This window comes from Protobothrops mucrosquamatus, unplaced genomic scaffold (assembly GCF_001527695.2).
Source record: "Protobothrops mucrosquamatus isolate PMUCROS unplaced genomic scaffold, P.Mucros_1.0 scaffold28, whole genome shotgun sequence".
Classification (NCBI taxonomy): Eukaryota; Metazoa; Chordata; class Lepidosauria; order Squamata; family Viperidae; genus Protobothrops; species Protobothrops mucrosquamatus.
Genome location: NW_015386413.1, coordinates 2,238,041 through 2,253,040, shown reverse-complemented (window position 1 = coordinate 2,253,040; position 15,000 = coordinate 2,238,041). Strand labels below are relative to the sequence as shown.

Here is a 15,000-nt window from a genome sequence, read left to right as displayed (position 1 = left end):
ACAGACACGACAGACAGATAGAGAGGAGATATAAAGATAGAGAGAGAGAGAGATAAAGAGACAGACAGACAGACAGACAGACTAGAGATTGAGGTAGACATAGACATAGAGACAGACAGGTGGAGGTGAAGGTAGATAGACAGACAGACTAGAGATAGAGATAGACAGACAGGTGGAAGTGTAGAGATAGATAGATAGATAGATAGATAGATAGATAGATAGATAGATAGGTAGGTAGGTAGGTAGGTAGGTAGAGACAGACAGACAGACAGACAGACAGACAGACAGACAGACAGACAGACAGACAGACAGATAGATAGATCCGAAGCACCGAAGGCTCTACACAAGTATACCAAATTGCCTTAAAGTGGGGTTATTTTTCTCCTTCTTCTAATGATATGAAAGATAATCTAAGCTTTCAACTTACAGTAGCTGAAATTTTTCTCGCTACCTCGGAGAAAATGTCTTCTAGCGGTTTCCGGAGCTGGAATGCAAAACGACCTAGAAAATATGGAAACCAAAGGCAACTTAATATCTGTATATCTGCTAAAGAAGGATGCAACATTAGCAGTTTCAGACAGAAAAAAAGGACTATCTAATTTAATTTAGTTTTGTTTTGTTTTCATTTTATTAGCTGGTGGTGCCCTGTGTTCGATTCAGACGGTTTCCACCCCGGTGGCTGGTTTTGGAGACCGGCTCAGTCTGGCGGGATGAAAAATTGGCAGGTGAAAATACGTTTCATTTTTACAGCATTGCAGGGAAAAATATCTCTTTCAAGAAAATGCTTGTTCCTTCCGTTATGTATTCAAGATGGACAGTGACTAATATTTATATGTTACTTATATGTAAGGGTGTAGGTCTATACATATGTTGTATATAGTATGTTTAAATTTGTGTTATGTATGTGTACACTTTGAGAGCAAGCAACTAAATTTCATTTTTAATGGGTGCCACTGTGCCCACAGTAAAAAAAATGACAATAAAGGTTATCTATCTATCTGTCTGTCTGTCTATCTATCCTTTCTCTTTCATCTATCTTATCTATCTATCCTTTCTTTTTTATCTATCTATCTATCTATCTATCTATCTATCTATCTATCTATCTATCTATCTGTGTCTAACCTTTCTTTCTATTTCTTTCTTTTTTCTTTGTCATATCTATCCTATCTATCATCTATATCTATCATCCATCTATATCATCGTTCTCATTTATCTATAATCTATCATCTATCATTCATCTATCTACCTATCTATCCATCTCTACCTCTCTACTTACCTTTCTTTTTTTCTCTTTCTTTCTTTTTTCTTTCTTTCTGTCATGTCTATCCTATCTATCCTATATCTATCATCTATATCTATCATCCATCTATATTATCTAGCTATCATTTATCTATAATCTATCATCTATCTATCTATCTATCTATCTATCATTCATCTATCTATCTATCTATCTATCTATCTATCTATCTATCTATCTATCTATCTATCTATCTATCTACCTACCTACCTACCTATCAAACTATCTATACTTACCTTTCTTGTTTTTCTTTTTCTTTCTCTTTCTTTCTTTCTTTTTCTTTTCTTTCTCTTTCTTTCTTTCTTTTCTTTCTCAACTACCTTTGTTTTTTCTTTCTTTCTTTCATATCTATCTATCTATCTATCTATCTATCTATCTATCTATCTATCTATCTATCTATCTATCTATCTATCTATCTATCTATCTATCTACCTACCTACCTACCTACCTACCTATCAATTCAAAAATTCTATGCTGATATTAAATTCTTTATCGTCTGACACTATTCCAACCAAATTCCTCTCCTGAAATTTCAGAGAGCCACGTTGTGTATTAACTTATTTTGTATTGGGGCAGGAATCTCAGGTTTTTAAACATGTATAGGTAAGTCCTCCGCTTACAAAACGTCATTGAGTGCCCGTCCAAAGTTACAACGGCATTGAAAAATGTAAGTTATGACTGCTTTTCACTCAACCGTTGCGGCGTCCCCATGATCACCTGATCAACATCCAGAGGCTTGCTTGGCAACTGGCATGTACTTAGGGCGGTTGCAGAGTCCTCCGGGTCACGTGATCCCCTTTGGCGAGCTTCTGACGAGCAAAGTCAATGGGGGAAGCCGGATTCACTTAACAACTGTGTTACTCACTTAAGAACTGCAGGGATTCATTAAACAACTGGGGCAAGAAAGGTCTTGCAACAGAAAATCTGGGCTCAATTATGGTTGTAAGTTGAGATATTACCTGTATTTAGGTCAAGGCCCAGATAACAAGACATTTATGGTGTCACTGATCCCCCCCCCCCCTTTATTCCAAAACAATACTGTACAGGAGGCTGATCCTGCCCCAAATCCCTTCCGTCCGTGAACAAGACATTAGTTGTGACTCAGGATAATTGAAAACTTCCCTACCAATCCACAAGTTATTCAAAATGAAGGGTCCCCAATTACCTCAAAGCCGCAGGTCCCTCAACGCAGCCCCCAGGGGCCAAAGTCAGCTGAAAGGAAGCTTTATACGTTGGTGGATCGGTAATCTCACTGGATGGGAAAGGTAGCTTCCTGAAATTTCCCCCCCCCCTTAATAAATTGCACGAGATGAACGTGCAGCATTTTATTCTTAAGCACATTCATACTTACCTCCAAAGGCAACCGCTGCTATGCCCAGACCGACTCCGATTACAGATCGGGCCTATTAAAAATAGAAGGAGGAGGAGAAGAAAGAAGAAATTTAGCAATTTGACACGAATATCCTGGAGACAAATAGAGACATCGCTTGCAAAATGATCAGACTCAGTATTTTTAAATTTAAAAAAACTTCAGATACCGCCAAAGTCATTCGAAGGACAGGAACTGTCTGTCTGTCTGTCTGTCTGTCTTGCCTATCTATCTATCTATCTATCTATCTATCTATCTATCTATCTATCTATCTATCTATCTATCTATCTATCTATCTATCTATCTCAACTATCATATCTATTTTATCTATCTACTTCAATTATCTGTCTACTTTATCTATCTCTCATCTATCTGTATCAATTTTATCTATCTATCTATCTATCTATCTATCTATCTATCTATCTATCTATCTATCTATCTATCTATCTATCTATCTATCTATCTATCTATCTATCCTGTATCTGTCTCTCTCTATCTATTTATCTATCTATCTATCAACTATCATATCTATTTTATCTATCTACTTCAATTATCTGTATTTCATCTATCTCTCATCTATCTGTATCAATTTTATATCTATCTATATCTATCATCTATCATCTATTATCTATCATCTATTCTATCTATATCAAATATATCTATTTTATCTATCTACTTCAATTATCTATATTTTATATATCTCTCATCTATCTGTACCTATCTAATCTATCTGTCTGTCTGTCTGTCTGTCTGTCTGTCTGTCTATCTATCTATCTATCTATCTATCTATCTATCTATCTATCTATCTATCTATCTATCTATCTATCTAGTCTGTCTATCTATCTATCTCTCTATTATCTCTATTATCTCTTTATATATATATATCTCTCTCTCTCTCTCTTTATCTGTCTATCTGTCTATCTGTCTATCTGTCTATCTGTCTATCTATCTATCTATCTATCTATCTATCTATCTATCTATCTATCTATCTCTACCTACCTACCTACCTACCTACCTACCTACCCTGAATACCCACATATGGGTGCACGGAGAGCAATGCAATCTGGAAAGACAGTGTCCTGAAGGCGGCTTCTGTTTCTTCCACGAGGCTAATTATTCAGAGCCTGCTTTCATTCTGTAAGGAATCCCATTAATATTCCTAACAGCCCAGCTGATGCGCCACTTCAAGTGATTACAGTTCACTGTTGGAATTCTTGTCATGTTTTGCCTTCTTACAAGAGACCCAACTCCTCATTTTCAAGAATAATTCTTTCCACTTGTACAGCATCTTTAATCTAAGCCTCTTGAAACAGTTTACAAACATTAATTCTTACAATACAAGACACACAGTAATTAGACTGCTCATTTAGTTAATGGGGAAAGGTGATGTTTGCTGTTCTGGCCCATGTAAGACACACACCGAGAAAAAAAATAATGAGAGAGACAGAGAGAAAGAGAGAGAGATCTGTGATTTTATATTGTGTGATCAAAGAGTTTCGGAGTACTTAATACACAAAGTAAAGGGATTAACTATATTCATCAGGAAGAAACTGGCATATTTTGACCAACTCTGGTGGAGGGCAACTAAGCAGATGGCCTTTAACTCACTCAAACACGTTTTCCAAAAAATGTATTGGAAATAGAGTGATGGCAACAAGCTACGTGCATATTTTTCTCAAATTCCCCCCCAAAATCACATTTTAAAAACCCAACATACAGCCCTTTGCTTGCCTAAATTAAAACGCACGAAAGTTTTGCACATTTTAATACACACAAAATAGACACATTTTAATATGCTCTTCCATCTTTCCTTATTAATAATCCTAAAACCTGCTTAAAACAATTGCAATTCTAAAATGTCAACTTTCCCCAGAAAAGTTACGTTAGGTCTTACATTAAGTGATTGGCTTCAGCCCAGCCTCCTATCTGGTTAGGAATAGAAAAATATTATAGTCTTGATTATCCCAAACTTAGTGCTTGGAAAAACTTATAGCCCCTTTTCTCCTTGATCAACAGTTCAAACTTGGCAACTTTACAATGAGTGGACCTGCTGGCTGAGGAATTCTGGGAGTTGAAGTCCACCAGTCTTAAAATGGCCAAGTTTGCAAAAACACTTCTTAGATCTTCAGCGCCTTGAATACCACGGCGTATTTTTTTAGGGTGCTTAGAGGGCAAAGGTCAAGAACATGGGAGATCCTTCCCGAAAGAAAAATTATTTAGGAACTCAATTCTACACTCATAGTCTTTGACTTGCAGGATGGACTTCAACCCCCGGAATTCCCCAGCCAAAATAAAAACCAGCCAGAAATTGTGGGTGCTTCAAAAGAAGAGATTGAGCAACGATTTGTCTGACATTTTACAAATGTAGAATAACAAAGTTGGAAGGGACCGTGGAGGTCTTCTAGTCCAACCCCCTGCTCAGGCAGGAAACCCTATACTTATACCACCCTATAGGTATACCATTCTTTTCACCCAGAATAAGAAGCAAAGGATGGAAACTAATCAAGGGGAGAAGCAACCTAGAACTAAGGAGAAATTTCCTGACAGTCAGAACAATCAATCAGTGGAACTCCTTGCCACCAGAAATTGTGAATGCTCCGACACTGGAAGTTTTCAAAGAAAAGATTAGACAATCATTTGTCTGAAATGCTATAGGGTTTCCTGCCTGAGCAGGGGGTTGGACTAGAAGACCTCCGAGGTCCCTTCCAACTCTGCTATTCTGTTATTATTTATTCTGGACAAGAAGCAATGGATGGAAACTAATCAAGGAGAGAAACAACCTAGAACTAAGGAGAAATTTCCTGAAGTTGTGAATTTCCAGAAGTTGAGAATGCTCCAACACTGGAAGTTTTGAAGAAGAGACTAGACAACCACGTCTGAAATGGTATAGGGTTTTCCTGCCTGAGCAGGGGGTTGGACTAGAAGACCTCCAAGGTCCCTTCCAACTCTGTTATTCTAAATTTATAAAATTTCAGACATATCGTTGCCCAATCTTTTCTTACCCACAACTTCTGGAGGAAAGTTGTTCCACTGGTGAATTATTCTCATTGTCAGGAAATTCCTCCTTAATTCCATGTTGGATCACATTTTGTCACCTCTGCTTTTAACATTTACAAGACAGCACCAAGAACCAATGTAAGATCTGGGCTAAGATGTTATCCATATGTTAACGATTCATCATCCTGCCTTATCTCCAATTTTTAACCGTGAATTCAAGGGAAGGTGTGCAAGTATTGATTAAATGTTCCAATTTGGAGTTGGATAAGAGCTAACAAGCCGATCCTTAATCCAGATAAATCAGAGGCGTGTAAGATGGGGAACTAGGTCGTTGGTTCTGGAATCCGGACAAGTTTAATTTATGGATGCCAGGATTTGGCTTTTATCAAGCTAAAGTGGCCCAAGGAACGTATAGATACACAACATTGCCTGGTTTGAGTTTTTAAAAAATGTTTATTGATTTTCTAATTTTACATTTAGATATTTGAAAAGCAACGTGAGTTTTTATGGGTTATTGAAGAGGCCTTTTTTTTCGTCGTGGTTAAAACGTTCAAAATGCCAGCTATGGCATCACAACTGACACAGGCACAGTCCAAGAAAGAAGAAAAAATCAGTCATGGGAAAACATTACACTTGTCCGCCTTTTTCACGCCTTGCACGCAAGGCCCGCTGGGGTAAACATGTTTGAAAAATGCTGCCGATTCACACATGAGATTTGCAAGCTTGTCTGAAATGGTCTAGTCCAGGGCTCTTCAAACTTGGCCCTTTTATGACTTGTGGACTTCAGCTCCCAGAATTCCTCAGCCAGCCTCCATTTTGTTTGTTAGATTTAAGACAGGGGTCTTCAAACTTGGCCCTTTTATGACTTGTGGACTTCAACTCCCAGAATTCCTCAGCCAGCGTGAGGGAACGATGACCCTTTTATGACTTGTGGACTTCAACTCCCAGAATTCCTCAGCCAGCGTGAGGGAACTGTGACCCTTTTATGACTTGTGGACTTCAACTCCCAGAATTCCTCAGCCAGGGTGAGGGAACTATGACCCTTTTATGACTTGTGGACTTCAACTCCCAGAATTCCTCAGCCACCGTGAGGGAACTTTGACCCTTTAATGACTTGTGGACTTCAACTCCCAGAATTCCTCAGCCAGCCTGAGGGAACTATGACCCTTTTATGACTTGTGGACTTCAACTCCCAGGATTCCTCAGCCAGCGTGCCTGGCTGAGGAATTCTGGGAGTTGAAGTCCACAAATCATAAAAGGGCCAAGTTTGAAGACCCCTGGTCTAGGGTCTCCTGCTTGAGCAGGGGGCTGGACTAGAAGACCTCCAAGGTCCCTTCCAGATTCTATTCTGATTCTGATTGTCTTAAACAGGAGGATTGCTACTACCTGTCCCTGCTTCTTTGAAGCCATCGTCCCGAGTGAGAGTTTTACCACCCCAGTATGTCGGTGTTAGGAGAGAACAGTTCTCCAGAGCTGAAGAAGCTGCTTGGATGAGAAGCGAAACGTCTTCAAGGAAAAACAAAGTCCTGATGCCTTTTCAAAAAGCACATTTGGGATAACTCTCCGGGATAAATTTTAGGAAGTACTGACAACTCTCTCTCAAACTGCAACTGTGCCCATCAGCTGAAAAGGACTGGCTATTCTCAACAGAGATGCACCCACTTGCTTTATACAGTAGCCATAAGAAGCCCCTTACTCATAAAATAAGAAAACATGGCTTGATTAATGCATTCGTGCACGGTTAATCATTTCCAAAACTTTGTACGCGTTCCCGCCATGCATTCATAAAATACGCATTCACCGTATTTTAATTGGGGACAGGCATTTCATTATACCCGGTTCCTTACAAATTATTCTAGCACGGCGGTAGATTATCACAAAAAACCTTACTACCACCATAATGAAGAAACTTCGCTACAGATAAAAAAACAAAAAAGCACTTTTTATTCCATTACTTCGACTGAAGCTGCTTTTCCTAACATTAAAAAGAAAAAGAAAAGAAATTAAGTAGCCCAATGGATTTCATTTTGTTGTTGTTTAAAAGTGGTGACATGAGAATTTCTTCACATAGTTGCAGAAATATAAAAACGGAACCCTTCCGCATAGTGTTTATATTACTGCCAGAAGATATACATTAAATGTGGTGACAATTATCCTAAAAAGCGCTTGAGAAATTTACATGAAACACATCCAGCTATTATGGCAGCAATGCTGACAGCTCCGAGATCCCTTTAAATTTTTCCAAAGCCGTTTTTTTTTTTCTTCTTCAAACCCTTGACTAAAGTTGTAAAATTGCCTTGCCGGAGACATAAATAATCCGTATGCTATACGAAATAAACACCGTATGCTAAATTGCCTGTAAGTTCTCCATAAACAACCTCAATTAGAAGCTTTTCAGGGCAAAGAAAGGACATCAAATTTCTAAGCTTTAAAGGGAAAAAGAAATGGAACAACAGGCAGCATTAAAAACTCAGCACTGGGCACATAAATGAATGCTTTTCCATATCGGTGGAATCTCGGCTTCTCTGAAGAGCTGACAGCACAAACTTAAAAAAGAAAAGAAAAGAAAGATAAATAAAAACCAAGGACATGGAATGGCTCTTTGCAACTGCCCTGTTTGGAAATAATTCCCAGCCCGAGATCTGCTTCAGGTGGCATTCGGGACTAGACATGTGTTTTATTCTCTGTGCTCATTTTCTGGCTTTGCAGTTTAATTTATTTGGCTGGGGTCCAAACTGGCTGGGGAGGAATTGATCTGAAAATACTAGGGCCTGGCTGATTTTTTTTACTGGATGTGGTACGAATGCTGGAGCAGTAAAAGAAAATGTTTTAGGCAGAGGTTCCCAAAGATGCTTTTTCAGGAGGCAACTGGACTTTCTTGTGTTTAGAATAGAACTGGAAGGGACCTTGGAGGTCTTCTAGTCCAGCCCTCTGCTCAAGCATTTTTAATTGTTAATTTTTCTGTGGATTGGAATTCACCTCTGCCAGGTCTTTTTTTTTTTTTTTTTGCTATCCTTGCAATAAATTAACAGGACAATCTCTTTGCTAACTTTGGAAATTTTGCATTGTTTCATTGGGATGTCTACACTTTTTGTTTTAAAGTATAGATGTCCCTATGAAACAATGCAACATTTCCAGTGAAATCGGTGGCGAGTTCTCAATGATTAGAGAAGGAAGGAAGGAAGGAAGGAAGGAAGGAAGGAAGGAAGGAAGGAAGGAAGGAAGGAAGGAAGGAAGGAAGGGGAGAGAAAGAAAAGAAAGAAAAAAAGAAAGGAGGGAGGGAGGGAAGGAGATGGAAGGAAAGAAAAGAAAGAAAGAAAGAAAGAAAGAAAGAAAGAAAGAAAGAAAGAAAGAAAGAAAGAGGCAGGAAGAGGGAAGAGGGAAAAAGGAAGGAAGGAGATGAAAGGAAAATGATGGAAGAAAAGAGAAAGAAAGAAAGAAAGATAGAAAGAGAGAGAGAGAGAGAGAAAGAAAGACAAAGAAAGAAAGAAAGAAAGAAAGAAAGAAAGAAAGAAAGAAAGAAAGAAAGAAAGAAGAGGGAAAAAGGAAGGAAGGAAGATGAAAGGAAAACGATGGGAGAGAGAGAGAGAGGGAGGAAGGAAGGAAGGAAGGAAGGAAGGAAGGAAGGAAGGAAGGAAGGAAGGGTCAAATCATCTCAGAGCTGTTCTTTAGTCCCAGAAACGACATGGATACAATTCAAAGCTCTTGGCAAAAGTACAGTTTCGCCATATCTTCTTCTGAGATGATTTTTCAATATCCCAGTCAAGCCTCCACACCCAGGGGAAGTATATCTGATCATGCTTGGCTCTCTGAGACCAGCCAAACTTGCCAATTGTTACGACTTCTTTAATAAAATTATATAACGGTACCAGGAAAGCAAAAGGAAGCCAACAGCCATTCTACACATCCAATGGGTTCTTGTGCATGTGGAAGTTTAAAACAACGCTTCAATGACTACACTGCATTATAAAATGGATTGTGTTTGATCTATGCAAGCACAGGTAACTCCTAAGCAGAACAGTTTTTATGCAAAAATGCAGGAACTGTCATCACCTCCTTCTTCGGGAATGTTTTTCAATTTCCCAATCTAGGCATTGCCTGGTGGTCTCCCATCCACCTTTCAACCAGACCCGATCCTGGCTTTGCTTTCTTAAAAATAAAAAAAAAACCTACAACACACTCTATCTGAAATACTTAAAATCATGCTATTATCTCCTATGGATCTTCATTATAAGATAACTCTTATTTATTAATAGAAGAAATTCAGCAGCAAAGAATTCATAGAACTGAGACAGAAAGGAAGCCCTCTGCGCATGCGCGCAGAGAAAGCGACCTGCGAACGCGTTGCCAGGCGCCCACACGCCGCCTCCAAGCCGCTTCAGAGACACGACTGCGCATGCTCAAAAGAGACCGGCAATAATCACGCTTTAAACGATAGGCCGGTTCTCTCTACGGCAGTCCCGCCACCCCAACACTGACCAGGCCGTAGTTGATGTCCGGCTCTCGGCCGCCGCCGCTGCCACCGCCGCCGGCGCTCCGGGCTACGTACTCCGCGTAGCGAAGAGGCTCCGCGGAACTCCCGGCCCGCTCCACCATAGTTATCCCAAAGGGAGAAAAAAAAAAAAAAAAAAGGAGAGACCTACGGGAGGTCAGAAAGGACAAACTTAATGACCCCACGACTCGCCGCGATTTCGGGCGTCCTCTCCCTCGGAACGCGATTTTGCCCGATGATATCGCTCATGCGCAGTAGTAGCAAATGAAGGTCGACGTGACGGAGAATGCCAGGACTGCTGCCTTTCCTTATGTGTCGTCTGGTGGCAGAAGTTGATTTGTTTAGAATGCGTTATTTTAACAATTTATTTTTTATTTATTTATTATTTTATTATTTAAATTTATAAATTTAAATAATAAATTTATTATTTAAATTTAAATCATCACATTAACAATCTTTTTTTTTAAAAAAAAAATCCTGTTCTTTTCTGTAATAGATTTTTTTTCAACCCCATTCAATGTAAATGAATGGTTTAAGACACATTTTTCATCATTCTGTCTAATGCATTTGCTCAGGATGGGTGGCTCCAAGCATAATTGGACCATTTTTATGTATATAAAAAAGGGGTTATTCAAATACAGTAAAACGTATAAAATGGAAAGGTATTTGCAGCATTTGGAACAGTGCACCTTTCAGTGTGGTAAAATGGCTTTTTTTTAATTTGGGAAAATAAATAATTCTTTTAATTTAAAATAAAATTTTAATGGGAGAGAATATCATGGCTTGGCCTGGTGCCAAAAGCATGCAAAAGGATGAACTGAGTCAGGGGTAGGCAACCTCGGCTCTTTTATGACTCATGGACTTCAACTATGCTGGACTTCAGCTATGCTGACTCAGGAATTCTGGGAGTTGAAGTCCATGAGTCATAAAAGAGCCGAGGTTGCCTACCCCTGAACTAAGTAGGCCTCACAATGGCAGGCCAAGAGCCAGGGGTCTCACCACGGAGAAGCCCCGTGGTCAGCAAGTTAACCTTGGTTGATCTCAGGAAGTAATACAAAGTCAGATCTGGTTAGTCCTTGAGTGGGGAAGTCTCCAAGAAATCCCCAGGATGTGTAGGCTAAAAGAAAAACCCACTTAGAAAGACCCAAGGCAAACTTTTTCCATATTATTGCCAATAAAACTCCATAGATGTTGTTTTCGGTCTACATTTATATTGCAGAAATAGAATAGAATAGAATAGAATAGAATAGAATAGAATAGAATAGATCTGGAAGAGACCTTGGAGGTCTTCTAGTCCAGCCCCCTGCTCAATCAGGAGAGCCTATACCAGGGGTAGGCAACCTTGGCTCTTTTATGACTCGTGGATTGCAACTCCCAGAATTCCTGAGCCACCATGGCTGGCTCAGGAATTCTGGGAGTCGAAGTCCATGAGTCATAAAAGAGCCAAGGTTGCCTATCCCTGGCCTATACCATCTCAGACAGGTGATTGTCTAGTCCAGGGATCTTCAAACCTGGCCCTTTTATGACTCATGGACTTCAACTCCCAGAATTCCTGAGCCAGCATGGGGGAACTTTGGCCCCTTCATGACTCGTGGACTTCAACTCCCAGAATTCCTGAGCCAGCATGGCTCAGCATGGAAACCTCTCCCTTTCCCCTCAGCATGGCTGGCTCAGGAATTCTGGGAGTTGAAGTCCACCAGTCATAAAAGAGCCAAGGTTGCCTACCCCTGCCCTAAACGACGCCAGCCTGCAAATATGGTCCACGTAGAAAAGTTCCCATCTCTTGAAACTTCTACTCCAGTGTTTCTCAACCTGGGCAACTTTGAGCTTTGTGGACTTCAACTCCCAGAATTCCCCAGCAGAGCCATGCAGTTCTAATCAGAATATTGGCACCGAGAAATTCAGCCGGTGGCAGTTTGAAGGGGGACGCGCCCCTGGTTCTGCCACCAGCCCGTTGGGTTTTGAATACTGGAATTGAGGGGCAAACGGATGTCCATTCAAAAGGCCCCAAATTTGCTACTGCCGTTGATTCAAGAGGTGAAGCCAAGTAAAAACTCAACGAAAATTCACAGGACTGGGTGAGTTTTTCTTTCTTGGTTCACAGCAGGATACCGAAGGAATTTGGGGGGGAAAAGTGGTGTGGATTTCGATAACAATAAACCGATTCACCACTCTCAGCAGAACTTAACATGATACAAAATACTCATATATTTTTTTGTAGGTTAGCACATCGTATCACTGAGGCTGTCTCGAGACATACAATGAATCTCCTCTCTAGAAACATGGCTTTGTTTTGTGATTTCTCCTATTCACAATTGGCTGGAGGGCTCAAGTGTGTGTGTGTGTGTGTGTGTGTGTGTTTCTGAATCTAAGGGAGGACTATTTCAATCCGAATAGAGCTGGAAGGGACCTTGAAGGACTTCTAGTCCAACTCCTTGCTCAAGCAGGAGACCCTATAATCCTAACCCTAACATAAACCCTAACTCTAACCCTAACCCTAACGTAAACCCTAACCCTAACGTAAACCCTAACCCTAAGGTAAACCCTAACGCTAACCCTAACGTAAACCCTAACCCTAACCCTAAAACCTCAGTATTCGGGTTAAATTGCTCTGTTGGCACTTTGCGATAAATAAGTGGGTTTCGGGTTGCAGTTTGCGCACTCGGTCTCTAAAAGTTTCGCCATCACTGCCGTATACCATTTCAGACAAATGGCTGTTCAGTCTCTTCTTAAAAACCTCCAGTGTTGGAGCATCCACAACTTCTGGAGGCAGGTTGTTCCACTGGTTAATTGTCCTCCCCGTTAGGAAGTTTCTCCTTAATTCCAGGTTGCTTCTCTCTCTAATGCGCTTCTACCTGTCACTTCTCCTCCTGCCCTCTGGTGCTTTGGAGAGAAGGTCAACCCCTTCTTCTCTGTGACAACAGAAGGACCCATTTGGAAGGGACCTTGGAGGTCTTCTAATCCAGCCCCCAGCTCAAGCAGGAGACCCTATATTATTTAAGACAAGTGGCTGTCCAGTCTCTTCTCAAAAACCTCCAGTGATGAAGCACCCACAATGTCTGAAGGCAAAGTTGTTCCACTGGTTAATTGTTCTAACTGTCAGGAAGTTTTTCCTTAGTTCCAGGTTGCTTCTCTCCTTGATCAGTTTCCACCCGTTGCTTCTCATCCTGCCTTCAGGTGCTTTGGAGAATAGCTTGACTCCCTCTTCTTTGGGGCAGCCCCTGAGATACTGGAAGACTGCTATCATGTCCCCCCTCGTCCTTCTCTTCATTAAGTCCTTCAAGGCTCACTCAGACCTCGCCAGAAAAACAGGGGGAAAACATTTATTGGCGGAGGATGACTTGAGCCTGACTCCCTTCCAGCCTGACCCAAAATAAATATGGCACAAACTGGGTTTGGCGAAAGGAAGACAATCCTGGCTAAACTGTCCCCCAGGATCTCCTTTTTATCTGGGTGCTTTAAGGAGTAATGCAACACCCTCTGAGCAACACCCTCCAAGTAATGCAACGGGGAAGATTCCTATTCCCCCGGGGTCCTTGGGGCTCTCTGAGCGGGTTTGTTTTCTTGCAGATGTTTCATGACCCAAACCAGGTAACGTGGTCAGTGCTAGGAGGAAGCAGGGCTTGTAGGGATGAGGGGGAAGAGGAGGAGGAGGGAGGAGGCGAAGACTGTAGGATCCTTGGTGCTCTCTGAGCTGGGTTGTTTTCTTGCAGATGTTTCACGACCCAAAATTAGGTAATATGATCAGTTCTAGCAGTGATGCTGTTCCCTAGTTTGGGTTGTGCAACGTCTGCAAGAAAACAACAAAGATCAGAGATGAGTAACTAGGATACTTAAAGGCCTGGAGATTAAAACATATGAAGAATGGTTGCAGGAACTGGGTCTGACTAGCCTAGAGAAAAGGACTAGGGTGACACGATAGCAGTCTTCCAACATTTGAGGGGTTGCCCCAAAGAAGAGGGGGTCAACTTATTTTCCAAAGCATGTGAAGGCAGGACAAGAAACAACGGGTGGAAACTAACCAAAGAGAGAAGCAACCTGGAACTAAGGAGAAACTTCCTAACAGTGAAAACAATTAACCAGTGGAACGACTTGCCACCAGAAGTTGTGGGTGCTCCAACACTGGAGATTTCCAAGAAGAGATTGGCCAGCCATTTGTCTGAAAGGGTCTAGGCCGATCTCTTGCTTGAGCAGGGGGTTGGACTAGAAGACCTCCAAGGTCCCTTCCAGCTCCATTCTTTATATACATATATATATAAGATTTTTTATTAATGTTCATGGCTAGCTCAGGAATTCTGGGAGTTGAAGTCCACGAGTCATAAAAGGGCCAAGGTTGACTACCCCTGTTTTAGAACAATTAACCAGGGGAACCACCTGCCTCCAGAAGCGGTGAGTGCTCCAACATTGGAAGTTTTTAAGAAGAGACTGGACAGCCATTTGTCTGGAATGGTATAGGGTTACCTGCCTGAGCAGAGGGTTGGACTAGATGACCTCCAAGGTCCATTCCAACTTTATTACTACTACTACTACTACTACTACTACTACTACTACTATTATTATTATTATTATTATTATTATTATTATTATTATTATTATTATTATTATTATTAAATGATCCCAATTTCTATCCAGCTCCATTTTGATTGCAAAAGCACCAAGGACCCTTCATTTCAACCCTCGACTGCAAACCTGCTTTTTTGTTGAGCCTTCTTCCTCTTTAAGAGCAACTCCTGCAGGAAGTTCACAGGAGCACCAATCCTAGAAAAGGAGGGTTGTTTTTTTTTTGTGCAGACACAATTGTAGGTGTGCGGGGAGAAGGGAGGCAGAGGTGGGCCTCTTCTAAGC

General features: G+C 40.9%; 1 protein-coding gene across 1 annotated transcript in view; it reads right to left on the bottom strand.

Moving 5' to 3' along the window:
* Positions 1 to 10,266, bottom strand: part of DNAJC15 (DnaJ heat shock protein family (Hsp40) member C15) — a 23,455-nt gene extending 13,189 nt beyond the window's left edge. The window contains exons 1-3 of the mRNA XM_015811083.1: positions 10,143 to 10,266; positions 2,649 to 2,700; positions 428 to 501 (exon numbers count right to left, since the gene is read on the bottom strand). Of these exons, the coding sequence (XP_015666569.1) occupies positions 428 to 501; positions 2,649 to 2,700; positions 10,143 to 10,259 (243 nt within the window). The 5' untranslated portion in view covers positions 10,260 to 10,266. The remainder of the gene's footprint in view (positions 1 to 427; positions 502 to 2,648; positions 2,701 to 10,142) is intronic.
* Positions 10,267 to 15,000: the final 4,734 nt, after the last annotated feature.